This window comes from Falco biarmicus, chromosome 8 (genome assembly GCF_023638135.1).
Source record: "Falco biarmicus isolate bFalBia1 chromosome 8, bFalBia1.pri, whole genome shotgun sequence".
In the NCBI taxonomy this organism is placed as follows: domain Eukaryota; kingdom Metazoa; phylum Chordata; class Aves; order Falconiformes; family Falconidae; genus Falco; species Falco biarmicus.
Window position 1 is genome coordinate 59,194,800 of NC_079295.1, and position 14,794 is coordinate 59,209,593.

The window sequence follows — 14,794 nt, forward strand, 5'->3', positions numbered from 1 at the left end:
GCAAAGATTTCACCCCACAGGATGCACTAGAAAGAAATGTAAAGGTGATTGTGATCACAAGACCAAAGGCGCTTAAAAGTTATCCTTGATTAACTAGCAGAATCAGATAGGGGGTATCAAATTTTCAGCACCAAGCCTGAAAGACTGCCCTCAAGGTAGCATTAAAAAAACAGTGAATTTGCTAAGAAAAAAAAAACAACCCACACCATAGAATATTTTGCTGATGGGAATCTCAAGAAAGCCTCTAGGAGACCACTGAGCTCTGCCTAAAATATTCCTCTTAGGTATTTATCTACACTATATTTTTAAGAGCCCTCCATGATCCATCCCATCCAAAGACCCCCATTCCACTTCTTCACTGTCCCAGCCATTAAAAGTCTTTCCCAGGCTCTAACCCATCCTACAGCTGTCCACAGTGCGTGCCTGCAGAACTGCCACCGTGCCAGGAGGCAGTGGGGCTAAGGAGCAGGAAACCCTGCCCCTTTGTACATCTCTCTCTGCTTCACTTGTCCTACCAGCAAAACAGGACAGAATTGTTCACTTGTCCCCACCGAGTCAGGACCAGGGATGAAAAGTGTTGGATCAATGCAAAGGAAAAGAAGTAACAGATGAGACCATCAGCACCCATTGATTTTTCTCTGGCCAGAGCGAGACCCTGCCACCTCAAAATCAGCTGAGGCCGTTTTGGTTCGGAAGATGCAGTATGCTTAACAGAGCCAAAGCCAAAACCACCCAACACGGGTGCCTCATAGTGCTTTTATCTCTTCACCTGGATTCCGGCATTCTGTCTCTGGATCTGTGCTGTTGTATGCAGATGAGTCTGTTAATAAAACAATAAGGAGAAAAAAGCCACTAATATACAGATGAGTTTAAAATATATTTGACAGAGATGTTCCACTGAACACAAGGCTGCTATTACAATCCCTGCCCAATCTCACAGCAATTTAAATGGAACAAAGCATAAACAAAAACAGTTGCAAAAGCAAAATGAACAAGGTTCGCAGGCTCATCAGAAAACAAGGAGCTGACTACAAATATGCAAATTGGTTACTGCAGCTGCCAAAGAACCTAATTGCTCTGTCCTGATGTCCTGAATTGTTTGGGTAGCTCTACCTGGTTTAGGCAGGACATGCCAGGCTAAAAACAAGCAAGATGCAGCAGTGGTCCATGCTGGTGGAGGCAGCTGGGGGTAGTACCAGCCCATGCTCACATTTATCAGGTCTGCCCAAACCAAAACCTACCAGCCACTCTTCACAGCTCAATGCACCAGACAATGTGCCCTGGTCTGGCATTAATACAAGTGAACCCAGACAAATCTGGTTTTTGCTTTTCTCAGAGTTAGATGCAAGGTGCTAGCTGATTCTCATTAAAAGTCTTTCTTTCTCTCTAAGGAAAAAAAAAAAAAAAATCAAATCAATAAATATCTGTTGCCAGGTTTCAACTGGCCCTTTCCATTTCTGAGCCACCTCTTACCTCCTTTCCGCTGGAAGGAGGGCGAGGATTGGACTGGAAAGATCAACTAGGCAGCTCTCTCAGAACCCATTATTCTGTCTGGATTTACTGGGGCAGACAGGTCCTGGCATGGGGAGATGTAGGGACTGTGACAAGGGAGAGTTACTGTCCCTTTGAGGTATGGCCCCGTCTGGTTAATATGACCCCATCATCAGACCCACTTGGAGTGTATTTGGAGACCCAGCCCAGTGTGGCTGGTGATGTCTTTGCCTTTCTCCTTTGATATGGCACCTCGAAAGAGGCACCGCTAGCTGCTCGTTCCTCAGTAGGGCACTCACACAAAAAAAATCGGCGACAGAAAACAGCCAGTGACCCCTCAGCAATGAGAAGAGAAAGAAACGCAGTGAGTTAGGGAATTAAGTGATTTAGGCTAAACCAGACACATGTCAGTGCACGTGTTTGTGCAAGCAGAGAAGAGCAGATATAGTTTTCCCCGAACTCCCATCATACAGGTGATGAGAAGGTCTGTAAACTCTGAGCATCTCAGAAAGCCAGGCTTTCGCAGCCCATACACGCATAATCAGCTGCACAAAGGAGTCCAGTTAAGGAAAGGGGGAGAAGTTAGGGATGAGAGGGACCTTTGCAAAACTCTCCCTGATGGCCCAGCACCGAGGGATGCCGGTGACCTGCTGCCCTGCAGGCGCAGCCCCCAACACAGCCCGGGGCTCCTGCCTGGCTCTGTGCCACCTGCCCGCAGGCTTGGCAGGAGCTGGCAGTGTGGCTGCAGGCATCCACCAGACTGCCAGGCAGTGCGACGGTCAGAAGTGGCCCCTGCAGCCCTGTACGCCTCAAGGTCCCCATCGACCCTCACGGCCAATGTCTCATCCACATCGCAGGTCCTGGCCACCTAAGAATTAGAACAGCTGCATTGCCCACCATCAGAAAATCAGCCTTTTAACTCAAAAATTATCACCAAGAGAGGCAAGAACAGAGTTTCTCTGAACCTTGAATCCCAGCTCACAAAGCACCTCTTACTAGATGTTCAGCATCTCGACTCATCCAGCCCTGAGAGCAGCTGGGTCCTAATTTTTGGTCCCTCAGCATCCCCAGCCAGTGCACACAGTGCTCACAGAGGCACTGGTAGGAGGCAAAGACACTTAAGGATTGTCACGTCTCAGGTGCCAAGGACTAGAGATACACAAAAAGGGTGCAATCAGAGCAGGGAAGAATTAATTCAAAGGCCTCCAAAATTGTCTCAGCCAGGACTTTGAAACAAAGCAGCCTGCTGGTAGGTCACACAACTCACCAGCTTGCCACTCTCACAAAAAAAGCCTCCCCCCCCCGCAAAAAAAAAAAAAAAAAAAAAAAGGTGTGATTTTATTTGACTTGTTTTGCTTTGCTCAGCTATGCCAGCGTGCTGTCCTGTCTGCTCCTCCACCCCAGACCCTCAGCCCAGTGCCTCCATCCCACGCAGCTACCCGCTCGGTACAGGGGCCATCCAGAAAAGACACTCTGCAAAGGAGAGGGGAAGGGGCAGCAGGGCACGGCAGGCAGGCGGGTTACAAGGGAGGGGGTCGGTAGGTCAGTGCCGGGGGACACAGCATGGATCAGCCTCTGTGACAGTTAATTAGTGCCACTGGTCTAACAATTAGCCTTGGTGACCTGTGGTCAAGAGACTTGGGTTTCTGACCCTGCCTCTGCAACTCACTGGTTGTATTACTTTGGTCAGACTTGGTTTCCCCTGTGATTGCATCCCTGTGTTCAATAAAACAGGGCAAAATCATTCTGACCTGCAAGGCCTCCACCAAAAAACAGCGATAGCATTTGCCTTTAGACTGGAAAATAAATTTATTTTTTTTGCTCAATAATTGGAATTAGCACCAGAAGCCACTGCTTACTATCGACCTGCAGAAGGACACTCCCCTGCTCCTCCCCTAAGAGAGGGTTTGTGGGGAGAGGCCGTGGGGCTCGGGGGTCCCATGGGTGGGCAAGCGGAGGGCTGGCTGCACGCTGCCTGCAGAGGTCTTTTCCTGGACAGGTCTCGGCGCCTGCACGTCCATGTAACTCTGTAGGAAGTCTCACACTGTGGCTTCGGCTACGTGAGTTACATGGAGCCCACTCCTTCTGGGCAAGCTGGTACAGCACAGGCAAAGCAAAGAAGGTGCTGATGGGAACAGGGGGGAGGGAGAGGCAGAAGCAAAACAGGGGATGCAATTGGAAAAATGAAAGCAGTATCATAAACCCTTCAAGTATGTCAAAGACCCCAATGGGGTGGAAGTCAGTCCTGTTCTGCATGGGGTGCCTGGATCCCCTGATTTGCATCTGTGCATCATACAGCTGGCACCCCTCTATAAGGCTGGTCTCCCAAGAGCAGAGGGTTTGTCCAAGGGCGCTGAGGTCAGGGCGTCTTTCCCCTTGCAGAGCAGGAAGCTGTCAGCGGAGAGCCTTATAGCGAGGGTGCACTGTCTATATCTCATTTTAAGTAGAGTCCCATGCTGAATCTGTTTCAGGAGGATGAAGCTGCTGAAGGCAGGTTCAACTTCACTGCCTACGGGATGGGACCAGCTTGCCTGCAAGCCAAGGATGGCATCTCCGTCAAGGGCGCCAACAACAACAACACAGCCAACCCCGTTCCCCCACCATCCCGCTCCCCTGAGGAGATGCGAAAGCTCTTCATTCAGCGAGCCAAGAAGATCGACAAGATCTCACGCATCGGCTTCCCGATGGCATTCCTCATCTTCAACATTTTCTACTGGATCATCTACAAGATCGTCCGCAGAGAGGATGTGCACAACCAGTGAGGGAAGGGGAGCAGCTGGGAGGGAGTGAGCAATCCTTTATATATGTGCAATAGCAATGCAGCAATGCATGAATTTAAGAATGTGGCAATATCTACTAAAAAAAAAGGGGGAGGGGGGCTGGGAGGGACTTCTAATCATGTGAACTGATGATAACTGGCACAGGGAGGAGGAAAAAAGCTCTTGATCTGCCGAGCGCAGGGTGGGGGTTAGTTTTACAGCATAGAAAGGTTTGGATTGTTCCAGCTGCAATCCAAGCAGTGTAATATATTAATATATATTCATGCTTAATTATAATGCAGAAAGAAAACAATCAAAAAAAGATAAACAAAAAAATTTTTTTAGCCTATTAACAGCTTAGATTCTCAAGTCACTGGAATGATTCATAATTCCATGTGCAGAAATGACTGCAATTATGCTTTATCTGACTTTTGCTATAGAAAGGCCATACCAGTCAAGCACGTGAGGGAAAAGAAGCCCTAACAAAAGGGAAAAAAAAGAAAAAACACAAGAAAATCATCCTATTGTTCTTTTGGTTTTGCACTTTGAAAACTGGATAGACAGGGAAGCTTAAGAAAGAGGCTGTTGGTTGTTTATTTTATATATTTACTTTTTTTAGTCACAGGGTTGCTGATCAAACACTTTGTGACTTTTGGATAGAGGAAAGCAAATACATTATCTCTCTCATCCCCATCAGAGAACATCCAATGGGAAACCTGAGAAGGACATCAGGGCCTTCATCAGAAATCACAGGTACCTTCTGTCCTTTGAAATGACCTGGCAGGATTCGAGTCCCAGGAAGCAGAAATACTATTCAGAACACTAGAAATGATGAGGGATTTTTTAAAAAGCTTTTTTTTTTTTTTTCCTCCCATTGCCAAACTCCTTCCTGCATTGCCAAACCCCTTTCTGCCATGTTCGTTTACAATGGGTTGTGGTGGAAGGAATTATACTTAAAACATAGAGAAAACAGGCATATTCATGCCTTTTGCAACAGGACCGGGCAAAGGGCAATACTGTCAGTAAGGGGGGTGGGGGGTGGGGGATAGTGTGTATAGAGAGAGCAGTTCATATTTTCAGACATGTCATAGCAGTAATATTAATAGCGAAGCTGGGCCGATGGACCCAAAATTCTATTTTTGTATCTATTTTGGTGCTGCATTTAGCTTTAATGTGGATGGGAAGATGGAGCGGCTTGCTTTGCCCCTCTCTGCTGCCCAGCAGAGTCCCAGGGTAGGCTGGCACAGTTTGATGGGGATAGGGAAGGGGGGGGAGGGGAGGGAGGTGGGAATGGGTGAGCAAAGGGGTTTCCCTTTGGCCAAGAGGTAGCACAGGTTGGTGTTGGCGTTTGGGGTGGGGTGGGGGGTAAGTACCAAATGCCTCCAGGGTGTTATTCAAAAGCCTGCCTCAGGGCTGGCACGGGCAGGTCAAGGGCTTGATGCCCCACTTGCCCCTCGGGGGCCCTGGGCACGAGCTGGGCTGCAGCGCTCGGGCCATGCAGTCGTGCTCCTTTGCACTTTAGCGAGGCAGGTAAAAGAGAGCATGAAGGAAGAGACAATCAGTCTGCACTGAAGCACTTGGGGTCAGGTCTGGATTAGGCACTAAACGAAGGCAGAGACACAAGTGGCACCCGAAGGGGTGCATCCACTCTCCTTCCCCTCCATCTCCTGCTCAGGACCAGACCACAGCTGACCTGGGTGGCAGGTCCAATGCTTGCTCTGGGAACAATCAAGTTCCTGCTTGCAGAAGCTGCATCCTCTATGGGAGCTGCAACAGCTCACACCAAGGACCCTCTGGCACTGGCAGCTGCAGTCTGGCCCAGGTCAGCAGCATCCAAGCCTGGGACAGGAGGTGGGAGCCATGGGTGTCCCAACCAGTGCAGCAAGAGGTGGCTGTGGAAGAGGGCAGGGACCTGCAAGCTCTCCTAGCACAGGGTTGGTGCCAAGAAAGGAAACCACCAGGGCTTTGCTGGGAGGGGTAGAGAGACACCCATCTCCAAGGCTGCCAATTCAGCACCTTTCACCAGCACTAAATACACTTTATTTAAAGAAAAAAAAAAATCAGAAGAAACGAAGGATAACAAGGAAAAAAAAAAAAAAGAGAAAAAACCCCACACACGGTGGTCACCGTGTGGACTAGGGCAAACAGCAATATTTCCTAATGTTTTGGCAAAGGCTACATAGCTTTCCGGGTCCCTTTGCATTGCTGAGACAAGGAAAGGTCATGCAATACCAGTGTGAACCAGTATATCAGTCCCATCGCTCCAATGGGGCAGCAGAAAACCTGTGGGCTGAGGATTTCTCCTTCCCCTGGCAAACCGTGAAACCCTGCTTTCCCAAGCAGGGAGATCTCAAGCTGTCAAGCAGAGGCATTATTTGATGCTAGGACAACTTTCTGAGCCTTGGCTGGAGCCCAAGTCTGCTGCTGGCTCTGGTTTTGCTTGCTGAATTATTGAACTCTTCCTGCATGCACGACGGTCAGCCGTGCCAACTGCGGGTTATGCGATTGCTTTAAACGGTGCATCCTTGTCTGAGATGAAAGAGTAAATCCAGGGAATTCCCTTCCCTGCCCGGCAGAGGCTTGGCAGCCTATGCATTGTGGCTCCTTGTTCACGCAGGTGAACAACCACAAATCGCTGTCGTTTGGGCAAAAGAGGTCCTCCCTGGATGCTCAGACCTTGCACTTAGGAGTCAGGCAATTTGGTTGTGGTTCACACAACTTCTCTGTCACCCCAGGGTACTTGGGATGGCTCACCAGGGCACAGCCGTGGGTTTTCTTCCTAACTGGAGCTGCTCTAAGGAGTTGCCTTTACATTGTTAACAAATCCTGTGCACCATCCTCCCACTCAAGTGAGATTTTGATCCTACATCCCAAAGGCAAGACCAGAGCAAGGAGAAAGAATACGTTCCCACCTCGTTTCATTCTCCTCCAGCCTAGAGAAGGGCCTTGAGACCAAAGAGGAATCCCATGTTCATCCCAGACCTACTGCTTGAAGATGCAGACAAGCTCGCAGTTACTGCTTCGCTAGAGCTCCAGTGTCACTTCTTGGCACAGAGTAAGGCCAGAGGAAGGCAAATTAGGAACTAGAAGTCATCAGAAAAATGCTTGTGTTCCCTGCTCATACAGAAGCATTTCAGCTGCTAGCAGAGCCCATGGGAGTATAGGGACTGAAATAAGAATTACACGCTTACCAGCTTGCTTTTGCATCCAGTCCGACTCTGCCAACCACTAGGCATTTGATGCTCACCATAAGCAGTGTTATTTTCTCTTCATTAAGCAGCCAGTTTCCATTTGGGCCATTTTCCAGCCCCAGGGCTGCCTGCACGGTGACAGCGAGCAGCACTCGCATCCCAACATGAAACACGCTGGGGTCTTGGCAAAGGTCTGACAGTGCTAAGGTCGCTGCCCCACAGATGTCGTGCCAGACAGTTTCACCACATAGACAGGACCTTAGACTGTCCTAAGAGCCCCGGCAAGTCTGCAGTTTTCAAAATCTAACCTTTTTTCTCCATCTGTACTAGACTGTGCTTAGTCTCTGTATTGCAATAGAACTTGCTTTGATAACCTATCTCATCTTCAAAGTAGGCTGTTTTAATAGTGTCAGCAATTATATTTATTAGTAAGAATGTACAGGATTTGATATTGCAAGGTAACTTCCAGGCATATTGATGGAATTTAACTCTGTAATCATTAGCTCCTGTTACGAACAAAGCTCTGTGTAAAATAGCAGTCAGCCCGACAGTAAAGAGAAAAAACAGGATTCTGATTCGCTTGGACTCTTTGGAGAAACAGTTTTATCCCAAACAATATTATTTCCAGATGTTGCTGGAAACATATCACTTCATACTCAGTAATTATTTTTCCTTATATATAACTGTGGAAAATAGAAAAAAGCAGGATAAGCTTACCATTTTTCTGGTCAGGTAAAGGAGTGTTTTCCTACTTTAATTCCTGATCAAAGTGGCTTTCCATCTGGGATCCCAGTACCATGGAAATCTGAGAGAGGTGCTGAAGAGCATCCAGAACAGACAAGTAAGAATGCGGTCTGGATACAGGCTGTAAGGCTTAGGCTTGACCCTGGCAAAGCACCAGCCTCTCTTCAAACACAGGCAGGGTCGTTTGCTTCATGGGCTTCTTGTCCCAGAAGCTTTTGCTGGTCAGGGCTGGGGAACTTCACTCCTAAAAGCCTCAAGAGTTCAAATGCTGAATATTCTCATGTCCTGTGAGCAAAAAAAAAAGGTTTTTTGTTGATTTCCCCAGACTTTTCTGGGCTTCTTTATACCACCACCCCCTTCTGGTTCTTCTGAAGACTTTTGATTTTGAGGCAAATCTAAGACAATTCAAATTATACTATTGGTTGTCCTTTATCTCAACTGTAATTTGAAGACCTTGCTTCATTTCCTAATGCTGGTGGACAAAAGATTAGAAGTGCTCACAATATATATTTTTTTAAAAGAAAGGAACATATGAAAGGAAAAAAGGGTATTTTAAATGGTGCCATATTTTTCACAGATTTTATACAATCATATTTTTGTACTGTACTACCATTCCTTAATAAAACGCAGTTCTTATCCCTGTGCCAAAGACAGACAATCGCTTTCAGTACCCCATCCCTTACCCCAAAACCATGCTACCAGCAGCAGTGGATAACACAGTATGGACCCCTTCTCCCTCAAATCCCAACCTACCAGCACAGCCGCAGGTCTGGGGTCCCTGCCTGGCAGCTGGACATCCTGCATCTCCATCTGGGTAACTGCAAGCAGGAGTCCTGCCCTGCCGGAGCATCCCAGAGAGCTCAGTTCAGTGAAAGCAGTGTCCGATCCCCTCCCTGCTGGGAACAGCCTGACACGCTCCTGTCTTCTTCTCAAAGGGAGATGTAAGGGGTATCTTGTGCTGCTCCTGCTTCAATAGATTTCCATCATTTGTATGGAGACAGTATACTATTTAAGTAGAAAATTGAGATACTTGATTGTTCTTCAGGGTGCTAGGATGAACACCAAAGCAGAAGCTAATATTCATTAATTTTAGCATCTTCAGAATTACTTCAGGTCCTTTAAAGTCTTCCCATCCCCTCATCTCCTTCTCCTTAATTATTTCTCTAGGACAATTTCACATCTCTTGCTCAAATGAATCTACACAAGTCTCTTATTTCATTCAAGTATATTGCATTTTTCTGTGTTCATCTCCCTTCTTTACCCACCCAAACGTTCATTTCTATGGGGCCAAGTTCCTCAGCTCTGCAGCCTTTGAGGGGCCTGGCACAGGTGGGTGTCTTGGGAAATACAGGGCAAAATATGTGAGTAAAACCATTGCTCCTGAGCAGGCAGGGAGTTACCCAGAGAATGCTCTCATGACAAAGTGTGCATGAGGACGACTCCTGAGGAAGGCAAGGGTGGCCAACAAGGACTTTTTTTGACTCTCCTCATGTGAAAGCAAAGCAGCGTAAGTCAGAGAAAGCAGACTTTTCGGCTATTATCCCTGTAGGGCTCCATATTTTTCAGTGATCCAGCTACATAGCAGCTGCTTATTGGAAATCAAATTCTTATGGTCTCAGTCTCCTCCCACTGGAGAGGAGGTGTTGCATAGCAGAGGTGCCCAGAAGAAATAAGCTGTTGTGAACCTGGCGATGAGTAAGGAGCGGTTGCGTGTTTTGCACAGGGCATCTGCTGAGAGATACTCCACACTGCAGCTGAGGAGGAGATGCTGGTGCTTGCACTAGGCAAGTCATTCTCCTCTGAGGACTGCTAGGATGAGCAGCCCCTGGCTGATGCCCTCAGGTGAACTCACACTGAGGGAACATTGATGTGTACAGCCTGAACTAGAGATAGTGGCGTTAGCTTGGTAATGGGAAGCACAGGCTGAGCCAGGTGAGGAGTCCCAGGCTGTGGTCTCTCTTGCAGTGGGAGGCTGACCTTTTTGTCTGTAGGGGCTACAGCTCTCTTGGTTCATCTCTGCCCTCACTCACCCTATCACAATGTCCCAGCATCATGCTGCCAGTGAAGGACCAAAGCTCCTGGTACAGGACACAAACCACACAGCAGTCTACAAAGAGAGGGATGGTTTAAGCACATAGCAGAGGAAATTACCGGTTAAATTGTCAGATTAGAATCCTGGCATAGACAGGGAAGGAAAAGGAAAAGCAATAGGAGAGGTTTGTTTGCATGTCACATAACTCTTCTGGCATTCAAGGCAGACAGCACTAGCAGGTATGATGCAAGAGTCAAAGCTGGCAGTAGTAATTATGAGATTGTGTTAAGTAATCACTGCCATCAAGTCTAGCAAACCGAAGTTGCAGTCTTCATGCACTTGACTGTCAGGCTTTCAAGTAGAAATTGTAAGGGAGTCTTATGCTTGCGATATTACTGCTCCTGGGTGTATAATAGACAGTGCTGAAGCCCACCCCGAGGTAGGGCCAGCTTCCAGCAGCGCTAGAGATGGATTAGCCAGGGGTTGACCTGGACAGGGTGAGTGCATGCACGGGGTCAGATTCAGCACAAGGGGATGTTGCCGCTTTGGGGGAAGACAGGGATGGCTTCACGTTGGCTTAACAATCCCATCAGCACTCAAAGCATCACTGCTGGGGTTTGGAGGCTGTGTTTAGTGCTGCCACTACTCCTACCAACAGTAAGAAGCCAGCCACAAAAAGCACAAGGGAGAGGGACCTCAGCAGCATCCCAACAGCCGTTCTCAGCAAGGAGAGAGGATATAAAACCCTATTACGTGTTCCCAGGTACCCTGAGGCTCAAGCATGTCAGCACTTCCAGTATAAAATCATCCATCTTTTCCTGGGCATAGGATGATACCACCATAAATAACCCATCAGCCTAGCTTGATTAACTTTTATTCATAGATTTGCCACTTGAATTGTGTAAGTAGCTTAAGCCAAACAAGGACAACCTCTTCACCTATGCAGGGAACTTGGCTGAGCCTGGCTGGGGCATGAAGTACCCACATTAACTACATGCTCTGGCTTTGAGCTGCAAGCACGATGGGTCAAGGTTGGCACAAGCAGGGGCAGGTAGAGCTGGCCTGAAGCTGCCAGGTCTGAGGGACATGGAGCTCACTAGTAGCTTTTGCTGCTAAGGCTTTTGGGAAGCTGCTCCCAGGATTGCTGGCACCATAGCAAACTGAAATCGCCTCCCCCCGTGGATCTGTGGGAGGAGATGTCTGCTTTATTTAGGCACTTGGTGATGCTGGGGCACAGCTGGGTTACTTGTCCGACAAAAACATGAGTCAAGCTTTGGGCTGCAGACTAGCTGAGCCAGCTGCCCTGGGTTGAGCACACCACAGAATCTGAGCACTAAATTACAGCTCAGGCTTGAACCTGGAATCAACCTCACAGTCACAATTACAGGGAGGGCCTCATGGTAGTGTTGCTTAAATCAGCATTGCCCTGTCACAGCCCTATGGAGATCAACAGGCTGTGACTTCCAACGATAGCAGAATTGACCCTTGGGCTTCAGTGTTTGTTGCTTGACAACTAATCCCCAAACACTGACCTTTATCGAACTAGAACTATGCAATATTGAACGGATTGTGCCAAGGACGGTGCCTTAGCCACCTCTCCTGGATACACACGTACATATTTGTAAAAGTATCCTCATCACGGTCGCTCATGATGGGCTAAAGAACCAACACAAACCCCTGAGGAGCAGGACCAGCTCTGGAGCGTGTGATGTGCCACAGTTGAACACAACTGTGTTGTGACCACAGCCTCTAGGACAGCTCTGCTCCTCCAAGACTTCAGTGTTAGAAGCAGAAGTTCTACAAGTTCAGCTCCCTACCCAAGAGCAGAGTGAGGGCAAGGATCAGGAAGGAAGAGCAGCTGAAGATTAGTGTAAGGCACAGGAGCTTGTAGTACTTACTCCCCACTGCAGTAGGTGCAGTCACAGCTGCAGCCCCAGCCCATGTGGTCTTCCTGGGAGCTGAGGCTTTAAATGCCGTTGCTTGTTCTTTGAGGGGTTGGAAAGAATTCATGAGGCTTGACTTGTACCATACCTCTTACTCCACGGGACAGCACAGGCAGCGTCATCTCTAAAAACAAAGCTTGAGAAACCAGCAAATAAAGAAAGGACATGGGAAGGGGCAGCCTCTGTAACACAGGAAAGAGGTGCTGGAAATGCATCTCGCTGAACAACTGCACACTAAGGTGAGGGACACCTGTACATCCTTCACAGGCAGGAATATAATGATCAATCCTGGCAAGCCCTTGATGCCTCCACTTGCCATCAAGCTCACTTTCTAGTCAGGAATATAAGTTAAAAGAAAAATCAAACCACAAAACAAAACCACCCCACCACTAACAAATTAGGCTATTATTATATCCTCTGCTTACCATTTTAAGTAACCATGGCCTGTGCTATTGGCCACAGCAGCAGAACTTAGCTCTACAAGAAATGCCCAGCTAGAGATTGACCAAACAAAATCTTAGCAGAAGGGAACACAAGTTCCCTTACCTTCTGCTTGCCTAGGCTGGGCAAACAACTGAACAAGGGCTTTGGAACACCCTGCCCTGCCATTGCCCACACTGAACTTGTACCCTTTCCTTTCTGTCCTCCCCTTCCCAAACCTGCTTGTGTTTCAGTCCAAAACACTTGCATACTTCCAACTCCAGGGTCAGAGAAGTAGTAAGCAGGGAAAATAAGCTCAGTAGCATCACAGACCAAACTGACAAATCTTTAAGTTAACCTACTCAAAAGTGGAGAACCACAAAACCAGCGGCTCCACGCCCAGGTTGATGCCCCTTCACAGCCCTCCAGCACTGAGCAGGGTTACTAAACTTGACAGAGCAGCTGAAAGACACTTGCATTTCAAACCCATGACTGATACATCCCTCCTTAAATTAGATCAAGACAGTAGGTTGAGTTGGGGATCTGTCAGCTTCAGGAGCATCCCAATTGGAATTTCTGGGAAATAAGCGTTAAGGTCTAAACAGTGATGTTATGTGAGATTTGGAGAGACAGGTATGTAATACACCTTCCCCTTGCTGGGAAGGGCAATCTGTTGTGCTTAAACTCTGCCTTTGAGCTCCATCTTGCTGCTCACTGCAACGTCAGAGCACCTCACTGTACACCCAGCACTGCACTCCCTGCAGCTGGTGTGGTAAGTCAGGCGACACAGCTCAACTCCAGAAGCATCTGAGGTGACAGACACAGAGATTAAGGCACAAAGGCCAAGTGACTTCACTCACCACATGCATGTGGAATTAATTATCCTGAAAAATGCACTGCCTGGAGCATCTCAAGCCTACCGTGAAATGGAATTCATACACGAAAAGATAAGTTTGTGTGGTTCCCGGGTCTGGCCACGACATACTGACAGCACTGATCATGGCCAGACCTCACCTCTTCTTTCATGGACTTACCGAGCTGCAGGAAAGAGATGATGGTTTCAAAAGAACTGAAATAGAAGGCAACTGTGCTAAAAGCCATGCACACATGTGTTTGAGATACAGTAAAACCCCACTGAATTAAGAGATCTAGAGAGAGATGTAAAGATGAAGCAACACACTAAGGACTTCATCCAAAAATGGCCTGACATGCAAAGGTCACAGTGCATTTCATTGCAATTTACCATCCCTGCAGCACTGGTGAACGCCACTTTGGAAGCAGCCTTTGAATCCTGAAGATGCACAAGCCTGTCCCAAGCAGCTGTTTGTAACCACGCACTTGAGATAAACAACAGCCATAAGCAGGCTAACGTCGTTGTGGACCATGACATTTTATGGACTGTGTTGTCTACTCACATTCTACCACCGTGTACAGCATATCATGCTTACTATGTTAAAACAGATGAGGAGTAATGAAAAACTTAGATGTAAGTGATTAAAAAAAAAAAAAGGGAGAGGAGGACCCAGGAATTCCTCCCTTCCCACTACAAACGCACACCCATTTACATTGTTTTGTAAATGAATTTATCTTTAGAAGAAAAATAAAAATATTTAAGATATTTCTCTTCAGGACAACCATCGCACACTTGGTTTTACTTTGGAGGGGAGATACATACTCACAGCAGGAATACTAATTGAAAACATACAAAACAAACAGAAGTGGGAACAGTTCAGTACTTGGAGAGTGTTTTCCTTATGTCCCTGATAAATATTATCTCATTTTCCTTGAAGTATCCACCTCACTGGCGAAACCCCCAGAAATCCAGTATCTAAGAATACCTCCCCAAAACTGTTGAAAAAAGCCTGTTAAGGAGCGGCGTTGTTTTGTCCCATTTTCTGTCTCTCTCCCATCTGTAAGCTATTTGTATCAAGGAAATCTTTGTTTCCAAACCTTGACTTACTAAAGCTCATTTGTTCCAAAACACAACAGCGCCTTGATGCTGTTTACACCAGGGACAGCCAAGGGCTCTGACAAACGAGCTGTGCTGGGTTTAGCAGCTGCAGTGGAGCATGTTACTGGCTGCCCCATCCCTCCGCCAGCAAAGCGCCGTCCCTCCCAGAGAGGGCAATACCAGTCACCCTCCACTCTCTAGTGGAGCTCAGGGTAAAAACATGGGGTTTGCCAACACAGGCCAAGACCTCAGCTGTGGGACAG

The 14,794-nt window shown here is 47.6% G+C and overlaps 1 protein-coding gene and 1 long non-coding RNA gene across 7 annotated transcripts in view; one reads left to right on the forward strand and one right to left on the reverse strand.

Annotated features, from left to right (window-relative positions):
- Positions 1-4,348, forward strand: part of GLRA1 (glycine receptor alpha 1) — a 40,914-nt gene extending 36,566 nt beyond the window's left edge. The window contains exon 9 of one of the 2 annotated variants that reach the window (XM_056348388.1): positions 3,939-4,348. In XM_056348388.1, coding sequence (XP_056204363.1) covers positions 3,939-4,253 — 315 coding nt within the window. In that variant the 3' untranslated portion in view covers positions 4,254-4,348. The remainder of the gene's footprint in view (positions 1-3,938) is intronic. The other variant, XM_056348389.1, reaches the window with a different exon arrangement.
- The window catches only part of LOC130153505 (uncharacterized), a 193,618-nt gene extending 178,824 nt beyond the window's left edge, over positions 1-14,794 (reverse strand). For 3 of the 5 annotated variants that reach the window (XR_008823416.1, XR_008823415.1, XR_008823414.1), the window contains exons 1-3: positions 7,442-14,794; positions 770-820; positions 207-242 (exon numbers count right to left, since the gene is read on the reverse strand). This is a non-coding gene — a long non-coding RNA (uncharacterized LOC130153505). The remainder of the gene's footprint in view (positions 1-206; positions 243-769; positions 821-7,441) is intronic. The other 2 variants (XR_008823418.1, XR_008823417.1) reach the window with 2 other exon arrangements.